The 16,911-nt window shown below is 40.7% G+C and overlaps 1 protein-coding gene across 6 annotated transcripts in view; it reads left to right on the forward strand.

Annotated features, from left to right (window-relative positions):
- Positions 1–16,911, forward strand: part of LOC143373455 (uncharacterized) — a 386,763-nt gene that overhangs the window by 264,186 nt on the left and 105,666 nt on the right. For all 6 annotated transcript variants that reach the window (XM_076820738.1, XM_076820737.1, XM_076820741.1 and 3 more), the window contains one exon: positions 11,795–11,878. In XM_076820738.1, the coding sequence (XP_076676853.1) occupies positions 11,795–11,878 (84 nt within the window). The remainder of the gene's footprint in view (positions 1–11,794; positions 11,879–16,911) is intronic.

Raw genomic sequence — 16,911 nt, forward strand, 5'->3', positions numbered from 1 at the left:
TCTTTCCGCACAGGGGTACAGCTCCGCGGTTAACCCCGCCGTAGCTAAAAGGTTAAAATCGTAATAAAATTTCAGTGGCAGCTCAGTTGTAGGTAATTCATATACCTAGTAATTCCAGGCACGTGTACAGTTACGTACAAAAGTATCTGCCCACCTCATATGTATAACAGCTTTTACTTGTTTTATGTAATGTTAAATTCAGTATTATACATTATAATTTACATTGGTACAAGTTTGGATGAATATATTTTTAGTTAGTACCATCTACTAAAGAAATGCTTAAAGAAATTTTGCTAAAAGAATGGAAGGCCAAATTGCACAGAAATTAGTTGAATCTATGCACAGTAGATTAAAGCTAATAATAAAATCGAGGGAATATTAGAAAAATATTAATTTATTGCAATTATGTTTATGTAAGTTAAATATACCTACTGGATTTGGGCGAATATTATTTTGCACGATCTTTACTACTTTTACGAATAATAATATTTTCTTAAATAAACTGTGTACAATTTTTCAATCGAATGCACATAAAACACTAGAATATGTATTAATCAAGGTTTATATTAGTGTGAATTATAATTACGAATTCTTACTTTCAAGTTGGCCTGATATGTAAAATATGTTACACTGGGAAAAGGAAACTTTAAACTGCATTTTTTTATAATGTTGGCTAGTTAGCCGCCTGCCTATAATATTGTATAATTATATATCCTGTACACTAACTGTACTAGAATATCTTATATCTATAAAAAATTATATTGGTATCACAATAAGCTATTTTTAAAGAATTTAATGTTTGTTAGGATCGTGGGTCTGGAATAAAATTAAAAGTGGACCAGGGAAGGTAGATTTGTACTCTTTAGAAAATGGGCAAAGGACAAAGTAATTCCTCGAGCAATGCATGTATACTTGCTACTGTCGAGGTCAGTTGTTTCCTTCTTATTCTATTTTTTTATAACAGTGGATTTAGCGACTTACCTACCTATTTAAATATTCTTTATAACCACATTTCAGAATTAACGACACATAATTTTTTTTTATTTAAATTCATCTTTTATGCGGTTCTCACGGTAGTAACAAACGACACCTTTGTTCTTACTGGAAGAAATGAATATACATTTCAATGAAGGTGATCCATTTCTTCTTGTATTTAAGCCAAAAGAACTAACAAGTAGTGTGTCAAATTGTGATCATAAAGACACTTCCTGTGTATGAACTGAATTTTTACTTTTATATTAATGTAGAATTGTAATATAGGAAATATCTTATTGGGGTTTCAATCAAACTGCACTTCGTTTGCTTCTAACAAAACATCTTTATTAATCAAAGCATTCACCGTTTGCGACGATGTACTTTAGTTGAAGCACTCTGTGCTCTATTTATACAGAACTCTTCGATCCCATGAATTTTAAAAGACCCTTTCTGTCTCATCTTGACCCCGAAGGTAGCCAGTACTACAAATCTGTTTAAAGTAAAAGCCGTATTGATCATATTCAATTTTCGTAATAGTTTAAATTCTAATTGCTTTTGCGTCAATAAAGAAATTAGAGGTAGTCTTTAGTCTGACATAAGTAAAAAGGATCCGTATAGTAGACCAATGAAATGTTTCCCCATACACACACGAATAACAATATTGCCTCTTATAACTGTCACTACTACTCAACTATTTCCCTAATAACAAACCTATTAATCATTCCTCTTTATACTGAGTCACATCAATCTCTCTCTCTATGTGCATGAATCTACAAAAGAGATCATTGGGCAATACAGTTGCATTTATATCCCTTTTATCTGTACCTAAATAGAATATTCAATACAGCATGAATGTTCATAGTAAATATCGACACGTACGAAGTATATACTTCACATGTCACAATTCGACTGTTATATGAAAACAATTTATCTACCGGTCAGGCCAATTGTCAGAAATATCGACTGTTTTTTTGTCCGCCATGCCAAATACATATCTCCCGGTGTTTGTCATAGATTTCGCAATAAAGCGCCTGTATAAGTTGCGCAGGAAAAGTTCGGATGGTTTAGCAGCGACGGAATCCAAAGCACCGATGTAATTTCGTCCAGGACCGTGTATCAGGCAACTGTAAATCCGTGTCTCATAATCTGGCCCCGTATTGTGACGCAATGAACCGATAGTGTGGATTGCCCCGCGATGATTTCACGCGGTGAGGGAACGGAAGCTGTGTACGCAGGCCGAGAATACGCGCGGCACTGTGGTCGAGAGTAATTTCGGGAAATGGGAGGAGCGAGATGAAGTATTGATATTAATTTGCGACGAAGACGGGCGTGATGCTGGAAGTAGGCTCCAAGTGCCTACGCGTCGTCGTGACTTTTAGCGTTAACTTGGCAGCGGAGTTGGGCTCGGCTTGATTCGGCTAGGTACCTACCGAATAACGGAAAGGGACGACAAAGAAGCTTTTATACGCCACTAACGAATAAGTCCTTTGTCAAACAAGAATTTATTGGAGGAGCGTATTCGAGTAGAAGGCGAATAAGTTTTATTTTTTATCGTCAGTTAGTAGATAATAGGCAACGAGAGATATCAGTAGTTATTCGCATAATTATTCGAATACTTGTGGAATAGAATTTATTAAATTATAGTGGATTGTTCGAGTAGATAACGTGGGATAATTTATTACGAATAAATTATCGAGTCTTATTATCCAGATGAAATATTTGATTAAATAGGATTTTTTTTTGATAATTATCTTAGGGAATTTGTGATATTTATTCGAAACAATTGGAATTGTGTTTAAAGCTGCTTGGGACCAAGTTAAAACTCATGAAAATCCAATTAGAAGTGAAATTTATTCAGCGTTTTAATATTGTCACATTAATACGTTATTAATTCCGTCATGGTAGCAGCGATATTGTACTTAAATTAATCAATTCCAACGTTTACTCTCGTACACTGGGAATTGTGCAGCTCGTTTGTATAAGTAACCTTAAAACAAATTTATATTTCTTGCAATAACGCGGGAAACATTCATTACGTTTCTGTTTTTCTTCTGGGTCAATCAGAAGTTTCAGATCTTCTGCATATAAGACTATTTCTGTAGATTAATTAAGTTTATGACAAAAACCTGATGTAGTATAATGGTATATATATATATATAATGTAACTGAATCCTTCCAAACGTCATGAGATAGTCTAAAAGTGACTCCGAAATTATATTTTTGAATAATGTAAGGCTTTTTGACTTCACTTTCTGATGTTTGCAATTTGGTTGTCACATTTCCTTCGTGTCAATATCCTCCTGTTATTAACAAAGCTCTAAGATTGTAGTACAGTGAAAATAGTTTAAAGTACTTTTTTAAGATATAAGGATCTCGTCGAATTTTATCGTTTTGGCTTTAAATAATCAACAGAATGATAAAACATCTACAAATAATAGAAATTACTCGCGTACACATTTCCTCAAGACAACTTGGAATTCCATTAGCCTTCTGTACATCGTTCTATGCAGTGAACCACGTGCAATCGTGAAAACTTCACGTAAATTTCGCAAATATCATATTTATCTTTCGTTTTATTTAGAATATTAATCTGCTAAAATATGAAACATTTTTCTAATAGAAACCTTCTAATCGCCTTGAATCCTTCACCTCACATTATACCAGAAACTACAAACTCTGAACGCCTCCAATATTCTTCAATAAGAAAGTAAAATGGGCTCGACAAAGTGATAGACGTTCTTACAAACTCGAGGAACGTGAATTAATCAACGTGGCCGGATTAAACGGCAAATAGCCACAAGCAATCATACATTTTAAAGTGATACAGATTTATTCACGTTTGCATATCGATCAGAGAATTAAATTCCTCCTAAATGGTAAGCCTATCAAATGCGTAGATATACGCTTTTGTAAGGCGGTGAAACGTAATAATTTTTGATAAAATATAAGACATTGTTGAGAAATTGCAACCGATCGAGTGCACAGAAATTTAACTTTCCTCTTTAGAAACACGACGAGTCGAGGTATTTTGGGTTTTCTGCGATTCGTAATACTGCGCACCTGTACTAACAATTGCCTGTTAGTTGCGTAATACTGAAAACTTCGGGACCACTTGTATATTATTTTAAAAATCTCAAACCATAAATTTGTCTGAAAAGCTTTGCCCGATCTTCAGAATCCTCTGTTCCTTTAATGGAAATGCCACGTGTCAGAAGCTAAACAGCACTTCTAATAAAAGAACTGAGACGGGGGGCAGCAATGGTCGTTACATTTACACGTTGAACGGCAGGCGACGATATAGCCAATCCTAGAACCGTAGAAAATTCGCCCCGTGATCGGCCGCTGACTCCTTGGGCGATAAAGAAGATTTAGATCGATTTAAGATTCCAATTTCCTGGGGCTTCTCATGGGAGACCGGGAGGTACTTGGGAAGACGACTACGTCGACGAGGACGGAGATGTGCCAGTGGCATATCGTGATGAAAGGACGAAGGAGCACAAGAATGGTTCCTCGTAGATAGCACCCTCTCGGTTTCGGTACCGTGCCTGGATTCAAAGTAGACGGTCCTCGCTTCAGTCACGAATTACTAGGTCCTGGCTTTCTACCTCTCCTCCCTTCTTATTCTTCCCTCGATCTTTTCTCTAACATTATCGTTCTTCTCCCTTTAAATCTCCTCTCTCGCCTCCCCTCCAATCGAGCTACTTGTGCTCTCATGTTCTCACGGTGCAGTAGATGCATTATTTATTTTTATAATTTGAACGTGTGACGCGAGTCGTTGAATCTTTTTTATCATTAAAATTGAAGCATTAGAAGCTTTAAACATTTTGGTAGAATTTAAAGGCAATTATTCCTCCTTCATATTGCCATTCGTTTACTTCTAAAACAGTACACACATTGGTTCCTTCACCGAACGTTAAGGGAAACGTAACTCATAAGTTACTAAGAAGACAGTGATACAAATGCAATTTCACACCGATGCAGTCCATAGACATGAGAAATACAGGCACGCGCCTTAATGGAAAAATTAGGAATTATTTACTCGAGCTAACATTTCCCTCTTATTCCTCAGGGTGGCTTTATTTTCTCCGTAATCCTGTCCGTCAGCTTTATTAAGGATTCTCTTTTAGTAGGGAAACCGGAGCTCCTTAGGCAGTCTTATTGCAGAATTTTATTTTACGAGGCAATTCCATTGCGTGGTTCTATTTCTTCAGGTATTTCGGTGAGATAGTTTCATTTCTTATATACTTGTATAATCGCCGCTCCCCTTTCGGTATCGTTCACCTCTCGCCCCGTGTCTTCCTGCAGCTTCCCAGATTCCATTTCAACCCTGTATGCCATACCACTTATTCATATTTCTCCTCTTCTTTCCACCTTTTAAATCTCCCTCGCCCTACCTCCGGGCAGCAGGTGTTCTAAAAACACTCGCCCGCCACATTCGACTATGTTACCCAAAGGATGACACCGCCGAGGAGACATGTTTATACAAAAGCTTGCTAGCTCCACCAAGTACACTCGCCTATTATCCTTCAAATTATATTCGTGTCACTTCCTGTGGACTGTCTACTTACGCAGATTAAATGGCACGCTGGCTTTAGCAGCGTTACAACGGTCCGGTTGAATTCTAGCAGCAGCAGCTTCAGTTAAAACGCTCGACTTGGCCAATATTAACAGCCTCCATTTTCTCTTCTTAGCCCACCCTTCCGCGTTTTTCCACGTTAACCCTGTCGTACTTTGTACTCGTCCCTCCTCTGCTCTCCTTCCACCCTCCTTCCCGCTTTGCTTCGCGTCCACCTCCCTTTGTCTGACTTTCTGCCCCTCTTAAGTGCTCCACCTGAAGATTCCGTTTCGCCCGTTATTACTTCTTATTTGAATTTCACTTCGCCGACCCCCGCCTCATTTGCTTACATACGCCCCGCGCAACGACGTATTTAGACGTTCAACATATTCATCGCTGAGGGGGCGAGGGTCTATTTAAGAGCATCCGATGAAGGCCTAGCACGCCATCGGCTGCATCGGTTGGTGCACATTTTTGGCCAGGGAGGGATGATTTATGGGTCGAAGATAATACGTTAAATTATAGCGGCTCTCTTATATTGCGGCCTTTATTGTCCCTTGTGCGAAACGGCTTCTGAATAGAAATTGATCATCATTGTCAGCATTTATCAAATCTTGTCGCAGAATGTCTGGATCCGTGGTTCGTGCTTAAAATGTTCTGTTCGATACACAGGATGTCCCACGTAAGTGTCGTCACGAAATTTCAGAACTTTTCTTGAATTTTTGGACAAATTGTTTCATTCAAAGTGGACCTTTATTTAATCTTCCTAGACAACTACTCACTTCTATATATTCAGCATTATCGAACATTAATTAGGAAATACCTACAATCCCATGCTATCGACCCATTTAAAAAATAAAATGTATCCATACCCACGAAATAAATGCGGATAATGTCACTCTGGTTTACTTAAATATAGTTCAATTATTATCTGAAACAACTTTTCGGATAGTTCAAGAAAACTCCTGTAATTTCCTGGTGACACTTACGTGGGACACTTGATAAGCAGTGTTTTGGGTACGAGTTTTTGAATAGAATTTGGTGGTGTTTTTATTTACTAAAAGAAAGTTTATTGTATTAACAGGGAATCCTTGATTCTAATTTATGTCCTGTTTCTAATTTATGTACTTAGGTTTCGCGCTTTTAATTAATTTCTATCATCCTTGATCCACTCTTTCTTCAATGCGATGGCATGTTAACATGAACGTATACAATATCCCAACGTTAAATCGGCTGCGTATCGCAACTGCGATATAAGAAGCGAGTGGAGGAAGAAACTTCCCAGTGGATATAATAGAGATATTACAAGAATGTTTATGGAACGAAGGGAAACGAAACTTTAATTACGTTCTCGGTATAAAATACAATATTTCTTTAAAATAGTTATAAACTAGTTAAAAACAGAACACCAACTCAGTCAAATGATTTAAAATTGCACATCGCTTCTTTTATGCTGCGAAAGATCAAGCGTTTGAGACGAGTAATTCAGTAAATAAAATAACTTGTTCAAGAATTTTACTACGCGTGCGTTGTTGCAGTTAAACACCTCGAAATTAGTGCCTACCTATATAGAATCACTTAAACCCAAAAGCACTTTACATTTACCCGCCCCATTGCCTTCTTTCCTCCTTCATTCATCTTAATTCCCCGCGAAAATTTTCTCCTTCAGCAGCGCAGCATTTTTTTACTTAAACCGCCATAATTCTCATTTATTTATCCAGACCAGTCCGCTTCACTTTCCCCCGCTCGAGCGTCGTTATCATTTCTCTCCGTTTCATGTCGGACGCTTGTTATTCGTCGCACGCGACACGAAAAAATTCCCCGCGTGTCCATTCATCTACCCTTATCGGTTCATCTTTTCCCCCCGTCCCGCCAGCCCCGCTCTACCAACTTTTAATTCTATCCTGAGTCTGTATCGCTTACGCTTTAACCCCGCCTCGCGATCCCGCGTTCTCAACCCCCTCTACCCACCGACCCTAGTCCCGTCTTTTTTTTTTTGTTTAATCTCCCCACGAATGCGAGGGGATTAAAGAAGCGAGGACATTTCGCGTTTCAATCCGCACGTTTAAATATTACGCGGCCGTCTATCGCTTTAATCTTCCGTCGAATTTTTCATGCCGGCCACGTACGTGGGGCGTATCGACGCACTTCTTTCCTAAGGAACGCCATCCGTCTCAGGGATACGGATTTCACCGGCAACGCTTCTCCTCCGTGCTTCTGCCTGATCTTCTAGCACTCTCGAGTCGACCCACCCCCTCGCCAGTCGCGCTCTACAATTCCCTCGTTCTACGCGGGGCGCAGCCGCCTCTTCCTCAGTTTTCGCAGACCGTGCCACCTCATCTTTTGACCTTTCCCTCGTCCTTCTTCCCCCGCACCCAAGCGTGCTCTTCCGCCCTCGACATTGGCACGTTCCACTGCAAGAAGCCCCCCGTAATTGGCCCTTCGAACCAGTGACCGCGCGGGAGGAGTCGAAGGGGGGGGGGCGGTGAAAGGGTAGAGCCGAGCTGCGGGCGAAGAAGCCTGTAAGGGTGGTGGGTTGAAAGGAGAGAAAGTGATCGTGAAGGAGTCTGGGGGATGGTGACTGGGAGGGCGAAGAAGAAACTGTGTAAATCAGAGGGAGAGGGAGGTGATGAATAGAGAGGGATGATGGACGGTGGATGAGCCAAGGAAGCGACAGAGGAAGGTTAAGAAGGAATTGTGAGAGAACGGATGATAAAGGTAGCGATTCCAAAGGTCTGTAACGATGGTAGAGAAACAGTGGAGGGTACAACGAGGTTGAAGGGAGGGTTAGCGGCGGGAAGCTGTGGCTAGACCGACGGCGCAGAGGAAAATAGGGCAACAACAAACTGTAATTAGAGAAAGGAAAAAGGACGAGAGGAATCGCGGAGAGGGAGGAAGTATGTGGACAAATGGGCGCGAGCAAAGAAAGGGATGTAAAAAAAAAGGTTGGTGTTGGTAGAAAAAGAGTAGGTAAAAATAAAGGGAGGTTGAAGTGGAGAAATGGAGGAGCGGGAAACGCGACCGGAGGCTGGGTAAAGAGAGACACGAAGAAACGGGGAACTGAAAGCGCGGTCGTGGGGAGGGGTGGAAAAAATAGTGAAACAGGAAAATGTGAGCGCGGAGAGGGAGGAAGAGGGAGGTAAAGGGTACGGGGGACGAAATAGAGAAATGGCTAACTGCAAGAGGGTGAAGAGAGAAATATGGGACGAGAGAAATTATGTGCTAAAAAGAGAGGACCGGCGCGAAAAGAAAGGTAAAAAATGGAGAAACTACGTGAGCAGCGAGGAGAATGAAGAATTAAAGAAACTAGAAACTGCGTCTATAAAAGAGTGATAGAAAAGAGCAGGGGGCGGTCGATGAGAAGCTTAAAGCGAAAGCTGTGTTGGTGAAAGGGGAAGGAGGGATACAGGCAAACCGACAGTTCGACGTATAAAAAGGAAGAGAAATCGTACAAAAGGGGAACACAGCGATCTTAAAAGGTGTCTAAAAAATGTAAGGAAAGAGCGGAAAAACCGAGGAGTGGTCGGCCAACGGACAAAGAGGGTAAGAAGAATAAACAAGCGATAAAGAAAAATAGGCAGTCCACAGGGCTTCTAAATAGAAACGAAGGGGCACACGACTTTCGCGAGGACCCTACCTTACATCGCAGGAGTGGTGGCGGGGGTTGCGGCAAGCACGAGGGATACGTAGCTTCCTTTTGCCCCCTTGGGAAAGGCGGCCACTCCGTCGCGCTGAACTTTAGTCGGGATGAGATATGCAGAAATTAAATATTCATTTGGGCTACCAACCCCTAGGCCGTACTCTCTTCCACCTTCCCTCCATTCTCTCCCTCGCCCCCTCTCGGTCTGTCACACGCCCGCGCCACGACCCTCTCTCCACTGTCTCCCTCGTTCCCTCGAAAATAATGCCTTGGCCCGGGGCCAGTTTCGCTGAAGGCTCTCCCGATGTTCGACCCCCCTTTTCCGCTTGTTTCGTCCCAGCCGCGGCGTAGAAAAAGATGGCGAACCTGGTGGCATTGGTAAGCGTGCGCGCACCTCCGCATAATGCAACCCCGTGCACTCTTTCTTCCCCTGTTTTTAGGTTCCTCCTTTTCCCCTCCTAATTCATCGCAACTTACCCCTGCCTGTACCCTCGCCCCCTCGACAGCCGCGAACAGTTCCAGGAAACGTACCTGTTGAACCGGGCGACCGCGACGGTTCGATGAAATAATGACGAGCAGTTTATGCACCATTCGCCGCGTTACCGATGAGGGGTAACCTTCGCGCACGTATGTACTGTTTCGTTTCGCCTCGTGCCTCCGCCGCCAGTAGGTTCTTGCGCGGCGTACGTACGTTTCCTCCCGGCGGTTGATGAAGTGCTCTCTCGGCACGAAATTGCACCCCCTTCCTTTTGCTCGAACACATCCTCCTGCAGGGCGGTTAGACGCAGCACCGGGGGAACGCGCGCAGGATAAAAGGATTTGTTTTGGAGCTTTTCCGGGGGAGGGGGCGCGGCAGAGGGGGGTGGGCGAAATTTGAATATCGCCGTTGTTACCGCGCTAGAGCACGGGCGAAACGGGGCGGGCGGGGAGAGAGGGCGTCGTGATAGCGGTTGCGTTAGGGAATACATACTTTGTACCCTTAATCGTTATATAAATAGTCATTAGACGCCGGGCTAAATATTGCCTGGAAGCGTGCGGCCCTAGCGTTGTTCGTGGAATTTAATTATTTTTCCGACTGGTTACCGCTATCGCGGGAAATTAGCGGGTAATTGTTTCTAGCAGGTATTATATTTGGGTGCATTCTTAACGTCCCGGGCGCCGTTTCCGATTTTGATAACGGTGATTAGCTGTGCTACTGATAAATTGAACTTTGAAACTTTGGAATAGCTTGCACTGTAACGTAGACAATTCCATGGTTTTATGCTAGCACAATTTCGTTCAGATTTGCGACGAGTTGTGTGTGAATGTTTTAACAGAGTTTTATTTGCACGGTTAATTTTTCTGTAAATTGCAATAATTCTTTTTATGGACAAAACTACGTTAGGATTTGTAACGATATAATGGTTAACAAAAAATTGTTAATGTAATATTTGATTCACTCCTACTCACCTGAATGATCATTTAATTAACTTGATATTTTTATTTATTCAGAGCAGTATAATTCACTTCTTTTAGCAATATTCGCCCGAGCTGAATACAGAAATAAGTTTTAACAAGCAACCGTAATCACGTTAAATATAATTCCCAGTGTTTCTTGAGCGCATACCCATAAATTACAGAAATGGTGATACATCGTGATAAAAGAATAACCTTTTTTATTCTATCAGTAGAGAGAAATCGGCATAGAGGAAGTTTCTCTTTGATCATTCATGCTCTTCAAAGTGTACACAAAAAAAGGAGCAATGCTCGGGTGTATACCTTAGATCGTAAGCAGAGTTGGGCATTATTCCACTAAAAAGTGATTGCAATAACTTTTCAACTAAAGATACTTCATCTTTGTTTGGGAAATTTATTTGCAGAATTCAAATCTCGTTTCGTTAAAAATAGTCCGATTTAAATTATTTTCTATCCAATTAATCGTGAGAACGCCAGGAATCCATTGGTGTCACTTTCATATTGATATGATGAAAAATAAAAAATTGTGACCGCGAGCGGATCGGGCCACAAAGGCTTTCGCCGGTTAGTTTTCTAGACTAAAAATTGAATGAAAGTTGAGACCACGTTAGTCAGAACCCAAAAGCTAAAGATCCTTCAATAACCGGCTTCATCTCTGGCGCATGACTAAAGCTAAAACTAAAGCTAAATCATCAAAATTGAAACTTTGAATAACGACTAACCGTCTGTACCTTTTATCTAGATATTATCTAGATATTATCTTTGCCCAACTCTGATCGTAAGTTATTTCGTGTCGCAACAGCGAGGGAATCAAATAAAGATAAAAGGGAGCTCTGACAGCCGTTCAATAGCAAAGATCGTGGAGCGCGTTCCCTCACGATTTGAATAAAATGAGGTTTAGTATCCCGTTTGCTCTTTAGTGGAGCCATTTTGGAGGATGAATACAGGAGAATGGCGCAGGCAGGGGCAGGAGACGCGAAGGATAAAGAGATTTGTTTCATCGTTTCCGATTAAGGGTAGGTGGGACAAGAATAACATAAAATTTGCATATCACGATCCTTGTAATACGTTCGCGAACGATAGGAATTACGTTGTATATCGTCTTGTCGTTGCGGAATACACCTCGATGGTGGCACAAATGCTAACGTTCTCGTCTCGTTTTGTTTCAGGCAGCAGCATCCTGCAGAATAAACACAGAGAGTCGAACCGAGGCAACAGGAATGAAAGGATTTCTTCGGCTGTGTCGAGAAAGGGTAAGTCGAGCTCAGAATGTTGTATCGCGCTTTCAAAGAGTCTTTTACAACGTTTTATCGCAGCTTCAGAGTATTGTCTACGAAACGCAGATAGAAAACGGAGAAATATATATTGTAATCATCTTTGCCAACTCTTGAGACGCCAGAAGCACGATCGATCTTCTGGTAGCTTTCGTCAGAAGCATGTACCGTGTTTTGGGTAAAAAATTCAATGAATCGGAAGGGGCAGTGAAGCAAATTTGCAGGAACGAAAAGCACAAGAAAAACACTCGCAATCCCTTGAGGCTAGCAAGCTTTTAATCCTTGCAGTCCAACTGACTCTCTCTTCGATCAACCACAGATCTTTTCCTCGATGCTGCACGCATTAAAATTACGTAAATGGAGCTGCACTCCTCTTGCTGCAAGGTCCCCAATTTAAATGTTGTTTCACATTAATTGAAAAATTTCTTGAAACCCTATCATGATAAATCCACGTGCATAATCTCTTCCGATACAGCACCATCCAGGACTTGACGTAAATCAATCATTAAAAAATTATGATAACGTGTTTCCAGTATTTCCACGCCGAGGGATGTCCATCTGCTGCATGGCTTTGGCACATTTCATGTTCACATTTTCTTGAATGTACCGAAAGCATTCAGTAGAAGTTCCCCTAAACTTTGTACCACCCAAAGTGTTAAAATTTCATCTGGCCAAATTCTTCTGTTTCCATTCACTGTGTTGCAAAAAGACCTGCTTGCGTTATCGATCTATCTTAAACACATGAGTACGTTTTACACGGAAGGGACTGATTTTATAGGTATGCAGGTTAAGCATCTTTTACTCCTCCCGGTGAGTGCTATAAGCCTCTAAAGTCGTAGATCCTTTTTTTAAATACCCCGTATATGCTTTCCGTTCCTCGCCGTGAATGCGTTAAAGAAACAACGAAGAGGGAGGCATTTATAAGGGGGTTGAAAGGATTCCGCGGAAAGTCGAAACATTATCGTAAATCTGTCCGATTGAACCCGACGACATCGCTATTTCCAAGAGCGAGTTCAACGGAGGTATAAACAAGCGAGATGCGTGGAACAATAGAAAACTAGCGGGTAACTGTCACTGGCGCGGCTAAATGTTGAATGCCAACGTTCCTGTTGAATTATTATATTGCCGACAGTAGAATAGATCGAGTTTAATTAGAAATTAACGAAAGTCGGCGTCGAAGTTGCGTCTTTAAGAGGCGATCCAATTTACGCGGGTGGGGCCTCGCCTGTAATAAAGGAAGTCGCGACGATACGACGCTGCCCGGTGCGGCGCGGCGGTCCAATTAACTTAATTAACGTTACAGCAGGTTAAAATTTTGACAAAAATGGCGTCCTATCGGCGGCGTTGCTCTTAATTAATTTCCATGATTGTTTTGCAGATAATTGTATTTTCCGCGGCGCGTTTAATTAACGAGCAGCACTCTTGCAAGCATTTCGCGAAGATCCGTCTTAAAGAAAATAGCAAACGGTTCCTCGAACCTCTAGCTTTCCACTACTCGACGACGAATGCATTCTTTGCCCGTCGAAAGTATCGGCGAGCCAATTAACGGCATCCAATGTATTATAAAGTGACTTCAACTTTACAAACAGATCGTTGAACATTTTCGATGACTCGCTTCTCCACGGAATTCGGTTCCCCAAGTCGAAGTGCAATTAATCGTCTGTCCTTTTAATACACGTTCTGATTATTAGCTTCTTTCTTATTTCGTTTAATAAACTGAATATGTATCGAAAGTGTGTCGTTCATTCATGGGAATAAAATTTCTAGCATAATTATAGATTGAGGTACAAACAAGTTTTAAACGGAATGTATATTCAATTATCTTTTCTGGTATCGTGGACCAACTGTAAGTCCTTTCGTTTGCTTACAATTTTCCTCTGGAAATATTCATTTTGTTTATTTATTATTTTTTTTTATCCTTCAACGTTTCAGGGTTCAAAATTTAAATTGACTCTTGCGGCGTCCACTGTGTTTTTCTTCGACTTTTTTTTGGAAATCCATTCCGGCTATAATACATTTTCCGAAGTGACACAGTTCCGGTGAGATATAAAAACGCGCTTAATGTGGAAACGAAAGAATCGTTAACGATCCGTGGCTAAATGTGTGCGTCTGGTTTTTGCAATTAAAAACCGCGACGATTAAAATATTCGAAAGGGAGGGGTTCTCTTTAATTACGACAGAATTTGCTGAAATTAAATAAAAAGTTGAGGCACGAAGGAATTTATTTTTCAAGACAACAATCTTACTGTAAGATATTTTGAGAATCGCGGTCACAAGTCTGAACCACATCAGCTATTAGAATAGTAATAATTAATAATCATACTGATTTATAATTTAGTGTGCTTGGCACTCAGTAAATTATGACAAGTTAAAAATTACGGAAGCAAGACATGGAAATTATCTCTCGCTACTCGACGAATTATTAACAGAGATGGCACGTAAAGTGCAGTAGAAATATACTACCCGGGAATATCGCGAATACAAAAACATATTTTCAAATAAATCTTACGACTTTCGACTTTCAAAGAAACTTTCTATTTTCTTCATGCAGCAATTGCTAGATAAAATAGTCAACCAGCCTCATCGTGCTGACATTCTTCTGTTGCAATGATGGTCATCGATAGCATCGCAAAAATACTCCTTCATTTTATTTATAAACTTATTTTTCTTGATAAAAATTAATTCTCTAATTCTTATTTATAATCTTGATAAAAATTAATTGCCAAGTCCCAATTAATTCATAAACAGCTAACGTCATAATAGGATCATCCTGTTGATTACAATAAAAGAACAGACCCCTCTGCTCTTGATTTTCATTTTTACACTCGACAACAAAAGCTGCAGAAGAAACTACATCTCACCGTATGATTCCGCGTGCATTTCCAGGCATATTGTTTTGGGCGGCGACTTGAATGCTAGCCAATTTGTGGTATATAATTGCTCGTTGGCCGCTAGTTTCGCCTTCATGAGGCAAATGAACCATGCCGATTGGACTGCAGTAGTACCATATTTATTAATACCGTAACGGCGAGTATGCTCGGAAAGAATCGACCGTAATTTCGGGATCGAGTTAATTAACGGCTCGTAGTGGACCGAGTCCTATCCACTGCACAAGTTATGACGTAATTAACTTACCTAGTAAGGATAAAGAACGTCCATGATCGTCGGCCACAGGGTAGTATATATCCTAGCATTAACATAAATCGATACGTGGGGGTAATGCTGACTTCAAACGGAATTTTTCGCGCAATTTTCTAATAATTCCACCACACTCGAGGTATCATCCACCAGAAAGATCCACACTCTATGATACCTATATCATAAATAATCATCCCGTATTGTCGTCTTCACGCGATTACTAATATAAATTCAATTTTAATATTGTCGTTGAATTCAAGTAACCAGTGAGCGATAATCTGGGTAGCTAACAAAAAATCGGTGGCGCGTAATTTATAGGGAGTGGTGTTTTCCGGAGATATGTGGAGATCTGTGGTTTATAATTATCCTATAACCCGAGAACGTGAAGAATCGCGAATATTCGTGCGTTTAATTCGCCCCATTGAGCTGCTGGTACAGGTGGAAATGAGATTGATGGCGAGAGAAAAGCAGCTCTGGCGAGATTTTGCGCGTCTGGAAATATTCGAAAGAGCTTGCGAGGAAGCCCGTGGCGTTCCCGATGATCTCTACCTCTCACGTCTCGCGGGTTCGTTCCGAGTTTCGACTTGAACGTGAGCCAATCTCCGGTGCATAACTGCGTATTAACCTCGGCTTTCGTTTCCGCCAAGCAACGAGCCGTGTCAGCGCGGTAAGGACTACCAATTAATTTCGCTAATGTCCCTTTCCGACGTCTTTCGACCTTCCTGTTTTATTATTATGTTTTAAGTCGAGCAGAGACGAGCGCGACTTTCGACAAACTTCGTCATACGTATTTCTGGAGGTGTGTGTGATAAATTCGGTTAATACCCGTTGCGAATTTTGGATACTAGTATTTCGAGTCTTTTTTTGTCGCCCAAAGAATTATATCGAAACGACCTGCTTCGCGGTTTAAACATGTTACGGAGGGAACACTGGTGACCGAGAAATTCAGACTTTAATGAGCTTGTAATCAATTTCAAATTGAATTTATGTCTTCGTGAAATAAAAAATTTTCTAGAGCATGTAGGTATTTTTGGCGTAAGGAAATTTTGAAGCGAATTAAATTGTAATACCGTAATATCTGCGAAAGTTGATTAAAAAAATCATTATTTAATCTACATATGCTGCTTTTGAAATAATATTTCTCCATGAAATTATGTTTTATTAGCTGCATCTTTAGTGGCATTTGGGGAGAAAATATGTTTTATGCCAATCAATGTTTACAAAATGCGTAACCCTTGACGTTACTGTAACATTAAGCGAGAATTATTCGTTACAAATACCTGAGCACTGATATCTATATATATATATGTCTAGAATTCCTTGGCGATTTTAAGCCAAGTTTACCTTTCGCTCGTCTAAAATTTGTTATCTCACAGTACTGATGTAAAAAAGTCACAGGCGTGTCACATTCGTAGTCACTCTTCCCGGAGCCAGTGAAAAAATGTTTTTCAAAGTGATATTTGTAGAACATGTGTCACTGATTACGTCAGTGTATACACGCGGGACATTCGTCACGCGAGTCGTATTTATCTTTTGTAGGTTCCTCCAGTGCAATGAGAAACAACGTTTTATCATGGAATTTTGTTATTCTCCTGGTTATTTGTGCGTACTCTCCCATTGTACTAAATAATGTCATGGAGCATGGTCAGGAAAAATACGGCCGTAAAGTAGGTCAAAATGAACGGTTCGCATCCTGTAGGAAGCAAATTTTTAACAACCCCTAATACACTTTGTAGTAGGGTAGTTAAACGATTGGATGGGTCTTTATGATATTCTCAGAGAAGTCGTATGATACAGTTGATTTTAGGCTGGGGCAGTCAATAACCTGGATCGATGTTCATATTTGTCACAAAAATTTTGGTTTAAAGTAGTCA

This window comes from Andrena cerasifolii, chromosome 9, assembly GCF_050908995.1.
Source record: "Andrena cerasifolii isolate SP2316 chromosome 9, iyAndCera1_principal, whole genome shotgun sequence".
Classification (NCBI taxonomy): domain Eukaryota; kingdom Metazoa; phylum Arthropoda; class Insecta; order Hymenoptera; family Andrenidae; genus Andrena; species Andrena cerasifolii.